Source organism: Schistocerca nitens, chromosome 2 (genome assembly GCF_023898315.1).
Source record: "Schistocerca nitens isolate TAMUIC-IGC-003100 chromosome 2, iqSchNite1.1, whole genome shotgun sequence".
In the NCBI taxonomy this organism is placed as follows: Eukaryota; Metazoa; Arthropoda; class Insecta; order Orthoptera; family Acrididae; genus Schistocerca; species Schistocerca nitens.
Window position 1 is genome coordinate 900,602,972 of NC_064615.1, and position 19,821 is coordinate 900,622,792.

Here is a 19,821-nt window from a genome sequence, read left to right on the forward strand (position 1 = left end):
AAAACGCCTTTGTTTTAATGATTGGCACTCCAATTGACGTATAATTGCTGTGGCACTATCTCCCCTCTTTCGCAATAATACACCGCCCTTCTTTGAACTTTTTCGATGCCATCCGTCAGTCCCACCTGATGCGAATCCCACACCACACAGTAATACTCCAGATCAGGCGGACAAGCGTAGTGTAAACAGTCTCTTTAGTAGATCTGTTGCGTCTTCTAAGTGTTCTGCCAATGAATCGCAGTCTTTTGTTTGCTCTACCCACAACATTATCTATGTGGTCGTTCCAATTTAGATTATTTGTATTGTAATCTCAAAGTATCTAGTTGAATTTACAGCTCTCACATTTGTGTGATCGCGTAATCGAAATTTAGCGGATTTCTTTTAGTACTCATGTGAATAACTTTACACTTTTCTTTATTCATGGTCAATTGCCACTTTTCGCACCATACAGATATCTTATCTAAATCATTTTGCAGTTCGTTTTGGACATCTGATCGGTTTACAAGACGGTAAATGATAGCATCATCTGCAAGCAATCTAATAGGGCTACTCCGATTGTCTCCTATGTCATTAATGCAGATCAGGAACAATAGAGGGCCTACAATACGTCCTTGGGGAACGCCGGATATTACTTCCGTTTTACTCGATGACTTTCCGTCTGTTACTTGAACTGCGACCTTTCTGACAGGAAATCACGAATCCAGTCGCACAACTGAGGCGGTACTCCGTAGGCACGCAGTTTGGTTAGAAGACGCTTGTGAGGAACGGTGTCGGAAGCTTTCTGGAAATCTAAAAATATGAAATCAATTTGACATCCCCTGTCGATAGCACTTATTACTTCATGAGTATAAAGAGCTAGTTGTGTTTCACAAGAACGAAATTTTCTGAAACCGTGCTGACTGTGTCAATAAATCGTTTTCTTCGAGGTAACTCATAATGTTCGAATACAGTTTATGTTGCAAAACCCTACTGCAAATCGACGTTAGTGATATAGGCCTGTAATTCAGCGGATTACTACTACTTCCCTTCTTGGTGTGACTTGAGCAATTTTCCAGTCTTTAGGTATGGAACTTTCTGTGAGCGAGCGGTTGTATATAATTACTAAATAGGGAGCTATTGTATCAGCATACTCTGGAAGGATCCTGACTGGTACACAAACTGGACCGCAGGCCTTCCCTGTTTTGGCAGTGGTTCTTGATTGGAATTCGATATCGATGTCATTACAGATGACTGTTTCAACGATGGGAAAGGAAATTGGCCGTGCCCTTTCAAAGGAACCATCCCGCCATTTGCCTGGGGCGATTTAAATCACGGACAACCTAAAGTAGGATGGTCGGACGCGGATTTGAAACGTTGTCGCCGGCCGCTGTGGTCTATGTTAAGTCCCAATGTGCTCAGAGCCATTTGAACCATTTTTTTGAAACGTCGTCCTCTCCAATGCGAGTCTAGTGTGCTGAGCACTGCACCACCTAGCTCGGTTGCAATAAGAACAGGTGTATATCGGTTTATAAGCAGATCCTTTTGTTTCTTCCTAGTGGTGATTCATGCAAGAAGATCTTTAAAGAACACTCCTCACCGGTATGCCTTTGGCATCAGACATTCATTAATTTTCAAATAACAAGCAAACATGCACGTTAATATTGTAATGTGGTTCATGAGTGCAGTGAGAGAACTGTGAATTTCATAAACGAGACATACACGGTCCAGTCTCATTAATGTGACTACCGCTTATGTTCGACCTCAACGTGCAACAACTACTTACAGACGACAGGTGACAGCACTAGCAGTGGAGGGTACATAAAACGTGTCGGGGGACGCGAAAAATGTGGAGTCGTTGTCTTAATGAGGAAAGGGAGCGATTTATCTGACGACCAGAAGGGTATGATCACTGGCTTCGAGCCAAAGGTGGAAGCATTTCCGAAACGGTTAAGTTTGTAAACTGTTCGCGTGCCTTTGTGGTTAAAGTATACCGTGCATGCCTAAATGGCGCTATTCAAAATCGGCGCCCAGGCGATTATGGTGTACGACGGGCCACAGACAAGGGATGAACATCAGCTGTGGAGATGTGTACGGGCGAATAGACGTGCAACTGTTGAGGAACTGACCGCCCAGATGAACCAAGGGGTTACCAACAGTGCCACCCAAAGGACTGTTAGCGAACATATGGGCCTCTGCAGCAGGCGTCTGATTCATTCACCCAAGCTGACTACTGATCATCGGCGACGAAGACTGGAATTTGCACACCAATACCCCAAATGAGCGTCCACTGAGTAGTGACAGATGGCCTTTTCACGTGAATCACGTTTTATGTTCCATCGAACAGAGGGCAGTTCGTGAGTAAGCCATGAAATGCCTGAAAGCAAACAGCCTGCAACAATCGTCGGAAGGGTTCGGCTCGGAGGAAGGAGCGTCGGGGTCTCTGGAATCTTTTGCACGCTTTGAGGAATTCAAGGCCTAATTGTTTTTTTTTTTTTTTTAAGTCCGCAGTTCGTGGTCTAGTAGCTAGTGTTGCTGCCTCTGGATCAGGGGGTCCGGGTGCGATTGCCGGCCGAGTCGGGGATTTTCTGTGCCCGGGGGACTGGGTGTTTGTGTTGTCCTCATCATTTCATCGTCATTCGGGAAAATGGCGAGACTGGACAGTGAAAGGATTGGGAATTTGTATGGTCTCTGATAACCAAGCAATTCAGCGTCCCACAAACAAAATATTTTTTTTTTTTAAGTAGGGTATTTTTTTTTAAGTAGGGTATCATTTTTTCAGTAATTTGTTATTTTTTCTAGACTGTGCATTAGTCTTTTGTTATCCATACTAATATTACGAATGCGAAAGTGTGTGTATCTGATGTCTTTTCATGTCTAAACCGCTGAACCCCATTTTGATGAAATTTGTTAGAAGATAGGTTGAACACGACTAGTATTGCTGAAGGGGAAACTGTAAGGAGCGACTGCGCAGTATGGTGTTGTGTTTGTGTTGTTATTGTTAAAGAAATCGAAAGAGGAGGGGGGCATACGCGGTAACGACACAAAGCCCAAGTCACCCGTATAACAACATGGAGGCTGCTGAGGCATCTTTCCCATCTGAAGGATGGTTGATTATCAACAGTCTTGGAGAAGATTGTGGTTTGTACAAAACTGCTCCTATTACGAGTGAAAGTCGAACATTGCTCGAAGTGGCTAGGATGGACTCCGTTTATTTTTTTTCGAAAAATGTACAAATATTTCGACATACTCTCCTTTTGGCCACTATACTGTAAACTATGATCCTCCACTGAAAGACTATTCTGGAATGTCTTCAAAACACCCATCTACACTGTCGTAACTTCTTCGTCGTCTATAAAACGTTGTTCAGCCACGAGTTTCGTTACGTGAGGATTCAATCAGGTGAACAGGGAGCGTGTTCCAACAAAACAACTATAGAAACTTCCTGGAAGATTAAAACTGAGTGCTGGATCGACACTCGAACTCGGGGCCTTTGCCTTTCACTGGCAAAAGTACTGTGATTACGGGTCGTGAGTCGTCCTTGGGTAGCTCAGATGGTAGACCACTTGCCCGCAAAACGCAAAGGCCCCGAGTTCGAATCTCGGTCCGGTACACAGTTTTAATCCGCCAGGAACTTTCATATCAGCGCACATTCCGCTGCAGAGTGAAAATCTCATTCTGGAAACATCCCCCAGGCTGCGGCTAAGCCATATCTCCGCAGTATCCTTTCTTCCAGAAGTGCTACTTCTGCAAGGTTCGCAGGAGACTTTATGTGAAGTTTGGAAGGTAGGAGACGAGGTATTGGCAGAAGTAAAGCTGTGATTATGGGGCGTGAGTCGTGCTTGGGTAGCTCAGATGGTACAGCATTTGCCCGTGATAGCCAAAGGTCCCGAGTTCGAGTCTCGGTTCGGCACACAGTTTTAATCTGGCAGGAAGTTGCTTATCAGCGCACACTCCGCTGCAGAGTGAAAATCTCATTCTGAAAACAACTCTTGTTGCCAGCTGCAACATCCTAGTTGAGGATTATTCTTCCCTTTTCATTCGGACTACTTCTCGTTTATTTTCATCCAGTTGGCCCACACGCATGGCACATATTGCACAATGCGGTGCTTAGCCCTTTTTCAAAGTAATCAGTAAGAATAATTCATTTTTCAATCCGGAAATCACTTGTTGTCTGCAATCAGCAATTATCTGCTACAGAAAACTGAAGAAACAATTCGTGAATATCAGCGCTATATGCCAATTGTCGGATACCTTTGAGAACATTTGTAGGACCTTTTTTGCTTGGCGTTAGGTTCAAAACCTCACTTTCTGAGCGTCACAGAACTCAACGGATGGCTCGGATGAGTCGTGTTCTGTGGTTTTTACAGAAAGAGCAACGACAATAAATTCTGAAGACTACTGTAAGACATTAAGAAAACTGAGAATACACTTGGAAAACTAGTGACTTTCGCTCTTGACTATCTTTGTCGTATTTTTGCATGACAATGCTCAGTTACACTTTATCTGCAGCTCCAGGGAGTGTTGCGCCAGTTCACATGGGATGGTATTGAACATCTGCCCTACAGCCTATACTTCGCTCCAAGTGACTTCCTCCGCTTCATGAACATGAGAAAGTGGCCAAGTTCCTAACGCTTCGTCTCTAACGAAGATGCTGTCACGGGTAATCGCAGTCTCAGGCGGCACAATTCTATGCAGTGGAAATTTGTCAGTTCGTTAAGAAATATGATAGAAGATTAAATCTGACAGGTGATTATGCAGAGAACTAATACTATAATGCAATATAAATTTTTTTTCTAATAAACTTTCGTTGACTACTTCAGTATTTTACTTATAGCCTAATGGGCGTAACTTCCCTCCTAAATTTCATTGATATCAATGGAACCATTGTGACAGCCCGAATAATTTTCTCCATGTACTTGTGTTTGACGGGCGCAGACTGACCACCACCACCACCACCACCACCTCCTCCTCCTCCTCCTCCTCCTTCTTCTTCTCCTCCGCAGGTATTATGAAAAAATGCCTGCTACGATAACCATCTTTACCTGTATCTCTCTCTCTCTCTCTCTCTCTCTCTCTCTCTCTCTCTCTCTCTCTCTCTGCATCGTTGATACTTACAATTTCCAGCCTTTAAGAGGCGTCTCCACTCTCCATTCTTCCTATTGACACTCCACTATAATCTAGAATTTTATCATCCAGTCTACGAACTGCTTGTTCTTCTCTGCCTTCTATTGTGCAAAGTTTAACTATTCTCAGGAATTTCATCACTTATATCTGAATACAACTTTCTTGTTTTTTGGTAATCACCCAGGTCTCACTTCCACAGGCCAGTGTGGGGACTGCAACAGTTTTGTAGAATTTGAGTGCCTTTCCTAGTATGGTTTTTAAGTTTTCTGTTAATTGTTCCGCATGCTCGGCAGAATTTACTAAGCTTATTTGCTATATCTATGTTGAGCGAATGCTAACCCAGATCCTAGGTAGCTGAACTGATTTACTTGTTTTAAAATCTTCTGATCTGTCACTATTTTGGTTCTAATGTGTTCTTTCCCCTTGAAGACCACTGTCTTAGTTTTTTTCCGTTGTGATCTCCACGTCAAATTTAGTACGTATTTGTATCGGTGAGTAAATTCCTTTGTGAATGTCCGCTTCTTTATCTGACAGGGTAACTGCATTATCAGCATACAGTAAGATATTTAACCCATTTAGGTCAAAAGTTGCGCTTACTCAAAATTTCATTCGAAATTTTTTTTATGTAAAATGAGTGGCACAAATTTCGGATTTCATTAAAACATTAAGAGGACATCTGAAATAACAAGTTTAGGCATTTTAAATAGATCACTGAACATAATGCTGACCACTTTGAATTTTCGGACTTCCAAATAAATTTGTGTATTTCACTGCGGAAGTTTTCATTTTCATAAATTCAGACAACATTGTCCACGGAGTACGGCGATCTGGTGCTATATGTAGGTTAAAATATCGGTTTCGACTTACGTTAAAGCCATCTTCATATATATATATATATATATATATATATATATATATATATATATATATATATATATAGAGAGAGAGAGAGAGAGAGAGAGAGAGAGAGAGAGAGAGAGAGAGAGCGCATTAGATGAAAATAGGTAGGAGGAAGACTGAGGAATAATGTGTTTTTTAACTTGTGTGTCATTCTAAAACGATTTTATGTCTAGGCTAAGATGTTTGTAAGCCTATATACCTCTAAGTTTCTGTTTCAGTTTGAACTTCATTGATGATAAGGGGTGTGTTTACACGTGGAACAATAACTGAGACCAAATATTCGCTGCTGGTAAGTCACTTTTATTAAAGTTTTGCATTTTATTTACTTTAGCGTATTACGAATTGAATGGTAATTTATCACAGCTCTGCTGCACATGAGTGCAGATAGTACATACAGGGATTTCTCCTTGTCTAGGAATGTCTGATTATTATACAAAACCCATATCTACTGTGGAACTTAAGGCCATGCTGCATGAAGATGAAGAAATTGAGGTTGCAGATATGATGCCACCAGATGTTGATCAGATCACAGATGAAGATAAAATTGATGAAAATCTTCTTGTTGAAGAAGAGGAAGCAACTAATATCGCTGGTACATTTGAAATACATGAACGTAGTGAGCAAGACCAAGTGAATTCAGCTGTAGGGTCAGAATCCAGTGCATCTACTAAGAAAGGAAAACTAATTGGTGTGAATGTAACGATAAGATGTTTCGAACTGGAAGGAGATTCAACCAAGTACACTTCTTCATCAATAACAGAGGAGCTAACCAAGACAGAAAATATAAACAATAGAGTAGAGGTCTATCGCCAGATGTTTTTTTTTTTTTTAGTTTACTTTGACAAAAAAGTGTTTTCAAAAATTACTGAATACGCAAATAAATATGCACAAGATAATAATCGCCATTCATTTCAAATAACTGTTCCATTGCTGAAGCAATTTATAGGAATAATGATTCTTTCAGGATATCACACTGCAACGAAACTGTGCTGGTCGAAAGATGAAGACAAAGGATTACCAACTGTAAGAAGTTGCATGAATCCTAATAAATTCCTGTCAATCAAACAAAACATCAATTTGTCTGATAATGACAAACCGGATTACAAACGAAAAGTTTTCTAAAGTGAGACCAATCTTTCATTTAATCAATGAAAAATACCTATAATTTGGAATATTTTCATATAATTTGTCTATTGACGAGGAAACTGTCTTTATTTTGGGAGACATTCCTACAAGATATTCATCTAAGGAAAACCTATCAAATTTGGCTTCAAACTGTGGTATTTATGTAGTTCAAATGGCTTCTTATACAAATTCATTCCTTATGGTGGGACGATGGCCAGCTGTGAAACATCTGAATTTTCTTTGGGTGAGCAAGAAGTTATAAATTTGCTTTCAGATATTGAAGACTCGCCTCGACATTGTATATATATTAATAATTTCTTTTCCTCTAATTCTTTATTTTATTTTTAAAACGAAAGGAATTTTTTGCCACTGGTACTATTCGTGAGAACTGCACTGTACAGTGCCCTTTGGAATCCACCCCAGCATGAAGCAAAAAGGCAGGGGAGTGTTTGAGTTTCTTTTTGACGATAAAGTTGAAATCATGTCCGCATAGTGGAATAACACATTCACTGTGACAGTAGTTCCCAACAACAACACCATCCAGCCTTTAGCGAATGCAAAAGGCACAGTTGGAAAGAAAAGAAAAATCTTTCTCCGTCCCAGCCCAGGGTAACATCTCAGTACAATCAACAGATGGGTAGTGTTGATCTACAAGATAATGCTACTGCTAATTACAGAATTCGAATAAGAGTCAAGAAATTGTGGTGGACTCTCTTCATCAACTTTACACGCAATCTAGTGGTCAATTCATGAAAAATATACAATCTTGCAAATGAAGAATATATGTCACAACTCCAGTTTCGATCATACTTATGCGTGACCTTAATGAAATCAGAAGATACTGCAGCAGAGAATGAAGGAAATAGAGAAACTGCAACCCCTTAGTATACAGGAAAATGCTATTAGGGACGTCTCTCCAAAAGCTCTCTTCCGAAAGAAATTCCATATAACTACGTAGGCCACATAATAATAGAGGAGGAAAACAAAGCAAGAAGAAGATGTAGGTTACGTAAAAATGCAACCATTTACAAATATAGAAAATGTAATGTGCATCTTCATTCCAACTGTTTTCAAAACTTTCGTTAGAGAACGAAATAAGACTCATAGTACCAAAGTTGCGTAAATACAGCATCTTGCTATGCCTAAATTAGGACCTATACATTTCTTTTTTGTACATTTATGTCTACATTAGTGTACAATAAGATAAAATAAACATTTTTATAAAATCGTATGGCTTAAAAGAGGACTCCTGTCTAGGTGTATATCGTTTTGAAATGCTGTTTTCCTTACAAGTTATTCCAAGTGAGTAAATGAAATGATAGTATGGCACTGATGGTCGGGAGGCCGCCGGGTTGCAAGTCTTTTTTCAGGGGCGCCACACTGGCCGAATTGCGTTCGGTGACGATGAAATGATGATGAGGACAACACAACACCCAGTCCACGAGCGGAGAAAATCTCCAACCCGGCCGGGAATCGAACCCGGGCCCGCTGCATGGGAGGTAAACACGTTACCAGCCAGCTGTGCAAACGGACATGTGAGTACCTGTCGAACTAAGTTGGGGAGATGTAGCAGCCTTGTCGTACTACTTTTTAGTTGGTGTCTCATTAGTAGACCACGGATTTTTAGGTCGTAAAAAAGTGTGTTTTAGGCACCTAAAATAGGCTCCTTCAGTAGTTCATTTCGGTTATATAAAACCTAAAATAGGCTCTAATAAAAATGATGCAGAGAAAATAAAAATAAATTAAAATACACAGTGTTGACAGTGTGAACATCTCGTTAGTCATTAAAACAAGGAGAATGAATATTTACATAGTTACAGAGCACAGCAATCTACAACATTAATGTTGAACATAACTCCAAATATTTTTGAGTTCCTGCAAGATAAAGATCTCCGTAAAAAAGATGACCATAGTTGGCTTCACAATAAATAACCAAAATCTTTTCTAGGTTTTCTAGTGAAAAAGTGTGGCGCTAGTCAGTCAGAATCAGTTTATACGCTGAAAAAGAACGTTCTACATCAACAGATGTGACAGGAGCGTACTTCATTTTCGGCACATGTTGGACAGGAATGCTGCAGTCAGGAGTGCTGGATTTTCCACTAAGTATGTCGGCAGCTGCACACAACTCCTTCAGGCCAGGTTTCTTCTGCAAAACTGTTTGCATTTTTGCCGGTACTTTTTCCCCTACTTCACATGGCGCTTCATTAATTTTCATTTTGACTTCTTCAAGAAAAGAAATATTGTCGTAGATAGGTCTCCCTGAGCCTTCTAAGTGTGAAATTATTCTTGCCATAAATGTGTAGTGGGCCCTAGTGTAAGATAAGTCCCGTTTTAAAGAAGAATCTTTGAGTAACTCCATTGCTGCAGTTACGGATGCAGCATCCTCCGGCATAGTTTCAACCACCTTCTGGACAGCTGAGAGATGCGTACTATAGTATTCTGCTGCTATCAGCCACGTGCCCCAGCGGGTGACAACAGGCTCTGGCGGCAATGGGACATCTGGAAGCTGTTCTTTGAATGCCTGTATTCTTGATGGTGCCTTAACAAAAATTTTCTTCGCCGTAGATATTACTTTATTTACTTTTGGAAATTGTAGCCTTACTTGACCTGCTATGCGGTTGATCCCATGCACTACACAAGTTACGTGCAGCATCAATGCGTAGAATACTTTTAATAGTTGAAACACTGCTATCATATATGCAGCAGCATCAGTGACGGCCAGAAGCACCTTATCCTCATCCACTCCGTTTGAGTATAGCACCTTAAGCCCATTGTTCACAAACTGTGCTATTGTTTGTTGGTTAGTTTTTGCAAGCTGTTTTGAGTATACCAAATGAGCCTTGGATGGAGCATTTGGATCTAGCTTGCCAATAATCAGGTTTGCAATGTAACGGCCAAGACTGTCAGTAGTTTCATCCACAGAAATCCATATACAAGATTCTCCAACATCTTCTCGGATTCTGTGCAATGCAGCATTGTAAGCTGAATCCACATAATTCTTACGTTAAGTTTACTCTGCAGGAATAGACTGATAGCAGTACTTCTCAAGAAAACCTCTGAAAATAGGGTTTTTTAGTTTCCGAAAGGGGATGTTTGCTGCCACAAGTGCATGACACAAATCACTGCCGAACTTGTTTCTTTCAGAGGATTTACCAGATTTATTGGTTAAAAGAATTTGCTTCAATTTAACCTAAAGATCCGTGATCTATTTTTTACATATGAATAATACAACACCTATAAAGAGTATTTGGTATTAACAGGGATAGCGATATAAAAAAATAAAAAAAGACCGAAGTGTTAGGCAAATACGAAGCATGAGCGCATATCAACTAGCCACCTTGCTGCACACTGGGCAGAAAATATATTTTTTTTTCCATCTGTCGTATAGTATGGAAAAACTTGAAGCCACTGCCTTATATGATGAAATAGGCACTTTTTAGGATATTAAAGCCGAAATAGGCAAAAATAGGCACTAACGTCGAAATAGGGTTTTTTAGGTACTATAGAATTAACGCTATTAAGTGCAAATAGTCATGAAAAGTATAAGTACAAAATTTTATGCAAATAGGAACTCAGGAACAAAATAGGTTTTTACCTATAATCCGCGGTCTACTCATTAGTCATTTTGAGATCTAGACTGATGGGTTCTGATACCAATTTTATGGCGTTTATTTGATGCTTTGGATATCCGCGACTCGTCATTGTCTTCCAAGGATTCCGCCTACTAACATTATCAAAAGCTTTTTCAAATCAATAAAAGCAATGTGTGCTTCTTTGGTATATTCTCTGCGTTTTTGTATTATCTGGCGTAAAATAAAAACTACATCTATCGAGAAGCGTCCTTTCCTAAAACCCATTTGCTCCTCATACAGTATTACATACGTTATGCTTTTAAAGCTTATGTTTAAAATCTTAGCATATATCTCGTTTGATGAGTCCAGTAAACTTATTCCTCTGCACTTATTGCAAAGGCTTTTATCTCCCCCTCCTTAAAAAAAGGAGGAAAAAAACTGATATTACTCTAGCAATCTTTCAGTCTTTGGGGATAATCTTATTCTTACAGCATTCGTTCAAGAGATGTAAAAGTCGTAGGTGTAGCATAGTTCATCCATATTTTAAAAATTCAGGATTTTCTTCCCAACGTTTCCTGTTCTTAAGGATGTTACGGCAGATGCTATTCAGTCAGACTGTATTTCATCTAATCCTTTCTCATCCACTGGTTCAGGTTGAGTTTCTTGTGCTGCACCATCACACCATAATCCTTCGTAATGATTCATCCGCTAATTTTTTTCCTAGATGATAGTTACAACTTTGTGACTGCCCCTCGTAAAACAGCTTCATCACATCGCTGCTTTGCACAGACCCTTCTTCATAAGCAACCGAACGATGATGCGCTCACTCCCGGCAATTCGATCTACGCATCGCAGGCTGCAGCGCCAAGGAACGTATGAATAAGCCACGGGCTGTTAACCGCCGGTGTTTCGCAACTATTCAGCGCTTCGATTAAGGCATCAAGTGGATTGTAAAAGCCGAGGGAACGGCGCGGGGCGGGCAGCTTGTTCCGCTAATGGCTATTTCTTCCGGAAGTCAAACACGGTTCGGTGAAGTATGTGTCATTAAGAGACCACAATACGGCGGCGCCGACTTGCGCCCATAAATACGGAACGCTCGCTTCCGCCAATGCAGAGTCCACGCTGCCTCCATCAAGAGACAAAGAGCGCCGTATAAGTGGAATCACTATACGGTTTGCTCTTCCGAGCACCCCTATTAATAGAAATAACTCATAAAAGGATCGCATCAGTTCTTAGCGTCGTTTACAACGTCGGACAATATTCTCCTTATATCTGCGCAACAAAGGCTCATTCAGGGCATGGGGAGTGGCAATTACACGTGGGAAATAATTTAAGGGGATTTATTCTCAAAACGCTGTGTCGTCCAGCTTCTCTCCAGAAATGTTTCAGATTACACTCGACGCTCTTACTACGCACTTCTCAATAGCTTTCAGATTTTCTATTTTATGTGAAAGTTATTAATTGTTTGACAATAAAGAAGCGTACTTCAAAGTTCTTTTCTCTCCAGTTCGTACACTAAAGAAAATGTCGATGTTAGTAAATGGAAGTACCGCGACAGGAACAGATAAGCAGAATAAAACCGCGTACATTTTAGTGAGAAGAACAGATTGCAGATGTCTTAAAATCACTTAAACTCAACAACTTAAAAGTAACTTTAAACCTGGCGATAAAGAACTGATGATTTATTTAGAGTTTCGTACCTCAATCGGTAAAAACGGAACCCTTATAGGATCGCTCAGTAGTAGTAGTAGTAGTAGTAGTTGTTGTTGTTGTTGTCCGTTCGCCCGTCCGTCTGTCTGTATGTCTGTCTAGAACACTTTTTCTCAGGAACGGGTGGACGTATCAAGTTCAAATTTAAGACACATACTAAGGTTACGGTAACTTGGCGGTGTAAAGAAAAGATACGGACATTTTCGTCACATATTTTGACAGTCGCAAAGTCGCTCATCAAAACCTATAGGGTACCTCCCATTGACGAAATATCACGAAATATGGCAAGAAACGAGGTTTCGCAGTACAAGTAGAGGAAAAAGTATCCAAAAATGGTGAACTTGTAATTATATAACACGAACTGTCTGTCCGTCCATCCGTCTGTTAAGACCCCTTTTTCTCAGGAAAGGGAAGGTGTATCAAGTTGAATTTAATGTCGCATTCTTAGGTCTGCAGTCCCTTGGCGGTGTACAACATTTAAGCTTCTACGTCAGTGCAGTTAAAGGGTGCGGCCATACCGACAACAGGCAAAAATATTCAAGTTCTCGATACCGGGGATGGATGGTCTATCTATATACATAATTAAATTTGTACGCGACTCCTGTGGGCGAATTCTGCTCGCACTAGGCCATGTTTTTCGAAAAATAAAGATGTACAGATCGGTTAATATTTTTATTTATCTATAACGACGTGTCGTCTACCGTCATTATTGGATTAAATATTACGACTTGTAAAACAAGGTTCTGTCATTTGTAATAAAACCTATGCCCCACTCAGTCAAGTGTTTTATTGCGACTGACTCTGAATCTTGTTTTACATGTCCTACGGTCTTCACGCATTTCGCTACAGCCTTATGGTGTTGCAACCACCTTACAGACGCAGCATCACCACTACATATTTGATAGTCATTCTAAATGTTTTAGGAGGAGGAGGAGGAGGAGGTTAGTGTTTAACGTCCCGTCGACAACGAGGTCATTAGAGACAGAGCGCAAGCTCGTGTTAGGGAATTATGGGGAAGGATATAGGCCGTGCCCTTTCAAAGGAACCATCCCGGCATTTGCCTGAAACGATTTAGGGAAATCACGGAAAACCTAAATCAGGATGGATGGAGACGGAATTGAACCGTCGTCCTCCCGAATGCGAGTCCAGTGTGCTAACAAACGTTTTAGGTTGTCTACTATGCGGTTATCCATTTTTAAGTTTTCAAAAATATGCGCACGTAAGAACTTTAAATTTTCTACCTTTTTTTGGAATACCAGGTTAACAGGAACTAGCCGGCCGAAGTGGCCGTGCGGTTAAAGGCGCTGCAGTCTGGAACTGCAAGACCACTACGGTCGCAGGTTCGAATCCTGCCTCGGGCATGGATGTTTGTGATGTCCTTAGGTTAGTTAGGTTTAACTAGTTCTAAGTTCTAGGGGACTAATGACCTCAGCAGTTGAGTCCCATAGTGCTCAGAGCCATTTTTTTTAACAGGAACTAGGATATTTTTGACAGTAAAAAACAGAATATGCTGAAAACTTTTTCTTTTCGAAGCCTAAAGCTGGCCTATTTGTGCAAAACCAGTCAGTAACTTTCAGAATAACATTGTTTACTACTTTATCTGTTGATGCTTCTTTGCTCGGCTTCACAACAGTAGTTGTATATCTGCAAACAGGACAAACTCTGCACACTCTTTCGAATAAAATGGCAGATCATTGATATAAAGCATGAACAGTAGTGGCGTAATGATCAACCCCTCTGGTAATTTCTGCCCATACAGATGAAGTGGCATCCCTCTTTGTATCTCTCGAGTAGCCTAGGGCAACTTCCTGCATTTTGTTTCACGCTATAACAACAACGAATTGCACATACACGGATGGTGGGAGCTGTAATTTGTACTTAGGCGATTCATGTGAAAAGGTTTCCGACGTGCTTATGGCGCAAGACGGCAATTAACAGACTTCGAATGAGGAATGGTAGTTGCAACTAGACGTACGGAGCATTCCATTTCGGAAATCGTTAGGGAATTCGATATTCCGAGATCTAAAGTGTGCCGATAATACGAAATTTCTGGCATTATTTCTCATCACTTACAACGCAGTGGCCGATGGCCTTCACTTAACGACCGGGAGCAACGGCTTTTGCACTGATTTTTGAGTGCTAACAGAAAAACACCACCGCATGAAATAACGGCAGAAATCAATGTGGGACGTACGACGAACTTATCCGTTAAAGCCGTGCGGCGAAATTTGACGTTAATGGGCTATCGCAGCAGAAGACCGACGCGAGTTCCTTTGCTAACAGCACGACATCGCCTGCATCGCCTGTTCTGGCCTCGTAACACTTTCGGTTCGATGCTGGACGGCTGGAAGACAGTGGCCTGGTCAGATGAGTCCCGTTTTCAGTTGGTAAGAGCTGATAGAAGGATTCGAGTGTGGCCAGACCGCACAAAGCCATGTACCCAAGTTGTCAACAAGGCATTCTGCAAATGGTTCAAATGGCTCTAAGCACTATGGGACTTAACATCTGAGGTCATCAGTCCCCTAGACTTAGGACTACTTAAACCTAACTAACCTAAGGACATCACACACATCCATGCCCGAGGCAGGATTCGAACATGCGACCGTATCAGCAGCGCGGTTCCGAACTGAAGCTCCTAGAACCGCTCGGCCACAGAGACCGGCGGCATTGTGCAAGATGGTTGGGGTCCATAATGGTTTGGGCCGAGTTTATGTGGAATGGACTACGTCATCTGGCCAACTGAACCGTCCATTTACTGGAAATAGTTATATTCGGTTACTTGGAGACCATTCGCAGCCAAACAACGACGGAATTTTTAAGGATGAAAATGCACCATGTCACTGGACCACAGTTGTTCGTGATTCGTTTGAAGTACATTCTGGACAATTCGAGCAAATGATTTTGCTACCCAGATCGTCCGACATGAATCCCATCGAACATTTTTGGGGCATTATTGAAGGTTTGTGCACAAAATCCTGCACTGGCAACAATTTCGCAATTACCGACGGGTATAAGGGGCAGCACGGCTGAGTACTTCTGCAGGGAATTTCCAACGGCTTGTTGAGTCCAGTCACGTGGAGCTGCTGCACTACACCGGCAAGTGATGGTCCGACACGATATTAGGACGTATCAATGACTTTTGACACTGCAGTGTATTTCCATTGACATTACAATATGTCGTGTAGGTACACAGTAACCGGCGATCAGTCACTGAGCGGGCTTTTGTTTACATTAGGATCGAACTCATGATAAACAAATATAGCAACATAGGACTGATGTAGGTACTCACCCTGCTGACTTCGGAGATGGCCTTGGGCTTGAGGCTCTGCAGGTGGTTGGGCACAGCTGGGGCCTCCCTCGTCTTGTCCACGGCTTTGTCCTTATCCTTGGCTTTGTCCTTGTCCTTAGTTTTGTCCTTGTCCGTAGGCTGGGCAGCCAGCAAGCTCGCTTCGGCGCGACGCAGCTTCTCCATCTCCAGCTCGCGGGCGATCAGCTGCTTGGCGTTGTAGCTCAGCGTGCGGCTCGGCTTCGTGTCCGGGAAATGCGCCACCTCCGCCATGTTGCTGCCGGGACAGAAACAACCACTCGTTACGTTATGTCACTTCCAGGAGTCAGCTCGCCGACACGGCGGCCCACTTACATAGGCTTTTGATCTTACAATTTAATACCGTATCCCCCCCCCCCCCCCATACTCACGCGACGTACTACTACACTAACATGTATTTACGGAAGTACGATAACAAAGTCAAGCAAGCGAAATTTATAATTGGCTTGAGGATTTCTTGGTAGAATTCAGGCGAAATAACATGGCCCCTGCGCAAAAACGCACTCTCGTTCTCAACGCTGGGTATCGACCCCTTGATTACGAAGGGGCGGCCACGTTAGTTTGTGGAGCTCGGGCGAAATAACGTGGCCCCATGTAGAAACGCATTCTGTTCTGTGTTGAGCGAGTCCATACCTCTCTTCCTAAGGGTTGGCTGCCTCAATTTGCTGCCACCTGCTAAACTGTGCACTTCATCCATTAGCAGCGACTGTTTCAGTTATTTATGCACCAATTTTCTTATATGTCACTCTACTCAGAACTACTGACTTGTCGAACTGTTTGTGGTACCGACATAATCTATTAATACGATTGTTTGCAGACCCACCAACTTTATTTCTTCTCGAGACCAGGCTGAACTGCAACTATCCTACCGTGCACACTTCCAGATGGCCACAAGCAGCCCAATCCCCAAAACTACCATTGTCCCCTTACCTACTATACCGTCTGAGCAGGTATAGGCCAAGTTATTTTTTGCACAGCTTTGAAGAATGGACGTGTTATCTTGGCTGGAAAGTCTTCGACAGATGAAAAAACAGGAGACATGCTCCAAGGAAGTGTGTTGGGCCTGGTTATGTTGTGTGATAATGGCCTGGCACACAACGAACAAAATAACATATTAACAATACACTCGCGCTTTTGAAGACGATGTAGTTACCTACAGTTATGAGCTGAAACATTATGACCACTGTCCACCGCGAGATTGAATGCCGGGTAGTCGCAATGTGGGCACATGACATGGTAAAGAAAGTGCTTAAGAGGGGCACAGAAAAATCGGGAACCATTGTATCGACGATGCGGGCCGCAAATGGTGCAATCCACTGAAATAAGCGAGTCTGATAAAGGCCAGATTGTTATGGCCGGGCATATGGCAACAAGCATCTCGGAAATGTTGAAGCTGGTCACCTGTTCACATCCTAGTGTCATGAGCAGACATAAAAAATGGTAGAAGGACGATAAACAGCAAGCAACAAGGTTCTGGACGTCCACGCGTCTTCACAGAACGTCGAGGTCGGAGGCTTTACCGCTCTGATATGCGGCAATCTGTGGTAGATCTGACGACAGAGTACAATGCAAGTGTAGGCGCAAATGTTTCGGAGCACACCATTTAGGACACATTCTTGAACACGGAGCTTCACAGCAGACCCTTGTGTGTTCCTGTGATGACACAATGACATCATCGTTTGTGACTGTGATGGGCACAGAATCATCAAGAGTGAACTGTGGCTCAATGGAAACGCGTCGCCCGCTCGGATAAAATCACATTTTTTGTTACATCAATGTAGTTTGTCGTGTTAACATACAGCATCAGTCACGTGAATGGCTACTTGCAACATGCACTGCACTACGAACAATGGCCAATGGGGACAATATTATTCTCTGGGAGACAGTCACATGTGCTTTCATGAGACGTTTTGTTGTAATCGAAAGCACCATAGACAGATTAGCACTGCGTGAACATTACTGCGGACCATCTGCCTTCTCTCATATTCGATGTCTTCCTCGACAATGACGGCACATTTCGCATCACAGCTATAGGGGTCTCAAGGATTGAATCGATTTACAGCGCGTTAAGCAACGTGGTAGGTAGCACTATGTGATGTCCTGGTCACCAAATTCGCCACATATGGACCAGATGGAAAACATCTGGGATGGTGCCGGGCGACAGCTCCTTACCTACAAACCGGCAGTCCGTAATTTACGGGAACTGCGTGACCTGTAGAAAGACATCTGGAGCAGCGTAACTCGAGATATCTGCCAAGGAGTTATTGGATCCATGCTATGTGGAGTCGCTGCTGTATCGTATTTCAAAGACTCATCAAGATGCTGTTAAGTACATACGGTCATAATGTTTTAGCTCACGAATGTATAATGAAGTACGGACACAAAAGGGCTTCACAAATAATCCGTAAGTTCTTGCTAAAATTTCGCAGTGGTGCAAGGACTGGCAACTTGCTTTATGTAGAATGCGCCATTTTCAGAAAAAAGACAAGTAGTATACAATGACTAGAATATCAATGAGTCACAACTGGAATCAGTCAACTAATACAATTAATTCGGTATAAGAATTTGTAGGGATGTGAAATGGAACGATCACATAAGCTTACGTGTATGTAAAGCTGGTGGCAGACTTCGGTTCACTGGTAGGATATCGGAAAAATGCGGTGAGTCTGCAACATCTTACAAAATACTCGTGCGACCAATTCTAGAATATTATTCAAGTATGTGGATGCATATCACGTAGTCATAACTGGTTACTTTAAAGGTATATAAAGAAGGGCAGCACGATCTGTCACAGGCTTGTTTAAACAGGGATGAACGCCTCTGAGCTGATGAAAATCCTAAAATGGGGGAAACTTCAAGATAGACGACAACTTTCCTTCGAAAGCCCGTTAGCAAAATTTCAAGTTTTATGTGAGGAATCTACTAACATATTACGGAATCATACGTTAACTTTCGTGTAGCGATCGCCAAGAAAACACTAGAATTATTTCAGTGTGCACTGTGGCATTTCAGCTGTTATTCTCCTGCGATCCATACGCAAAGATACAGGGAACAAACCATAACACGTAGTACAAAGCAAGACGCCCTGCCGTGCACTGCAGACCGTAAATGGCGAAGATACACAACTTGCCAGTGTTACTACCCCCCCCCCCCAAAAAAAATTACGCACCAGCTGCCAAAAACAGAGAGAGCGCATTACAGTATACAGGATCCGATCAAATGCATCCGGACACAGCGACGTAACGCGGAATATAATAGAAGCTGGTGAGTACTGTGTAGGCTCTAGAGAAGCAGTAAACGTAGACTGGATCGGTCAATAGAGTTCAGACTTAGACAGTGGACTAGTGATTAGGTGTCACCTGAGAAACATATCCAACAGGAACGTTTCAAACTTTCTAAACCCGCCCAAGGTGACTGTTGGTAATGTGATTGTGAAGCGGAAACGCGAAGGACCAACTACAGCTATATCAAGATCAGGCACATCCCATGTACTGATGGACAGAAACTGTCGGGTATTGCACACGGTGCTTGTAAGAATTCACATAAAACCAGCGGAAGGAATCACTCTTGAATTCCCAATTCTTGCGAGCAGTCCAGCTAGCACAATTAATATGCATAGGGCATTAAAAAGAATGGTTTACAATGGTTCAGCAGCTCCTCATAAGCCATACATTTATACAGGGTTATTACAAATGATTGAAGCGATTTCACAGCTCTACAATAACTTTATTATTTGAGATATTTTCACAATGCTTTGCACACACATACGAAAACTCAAAAAGTTTTTTTAGGCGTTCACAAATGTTCGATATGTGCCCCTTTAGTGATTCGGCAGACATCAAGTCGATAATCAAGTTCCTCCCACACTCGGCGCAGCATGTCCCCATCAATGAGTACGAAAGCATCGTTGATGCGAGCTCGCAGTTCTGGCACGTTTCTTGGTAGAGGAGGTTTAAACACTGAACCTTTCACATAACCCCACAGAAAGAAATCGCATGGGGTTAAGTCGGGAGAGCGTGGAGGCCATGACATGAATTGCTGATCATGATCTCTACCACGACCGATCCATCGGTTTTCCAATCTCCT

At 42.1% G+C, this 19,821-nt stretch overlaps 1 protein-coding gene across 2 annotated transcripts in view; it reads right to left on the bottom strand.

Annotated features, from left to right (window-relative positions):
* LOC126234697 (chromosome transmission fidelity protein 18 homolog) overlaps window positions 1-19,821 on the bottom strand; it is a 511,528-nt gene that overhangs the window by 273,825 nt on the left and 217,882 nt on the right. For both annotated transcript variants that reach the window (XM_049943438.1, XM_049943437.1), the window contains exon 18: window positions 15,700-15,973. In XM_049943438.1, coding sequence (XP_049799395.1) covers window positions 15,700-15,973 — 274 coding nt within the window. The remainder of the gene's footprint in view (window positions 1-15,699; window positions 15,974-19,821) is intronic.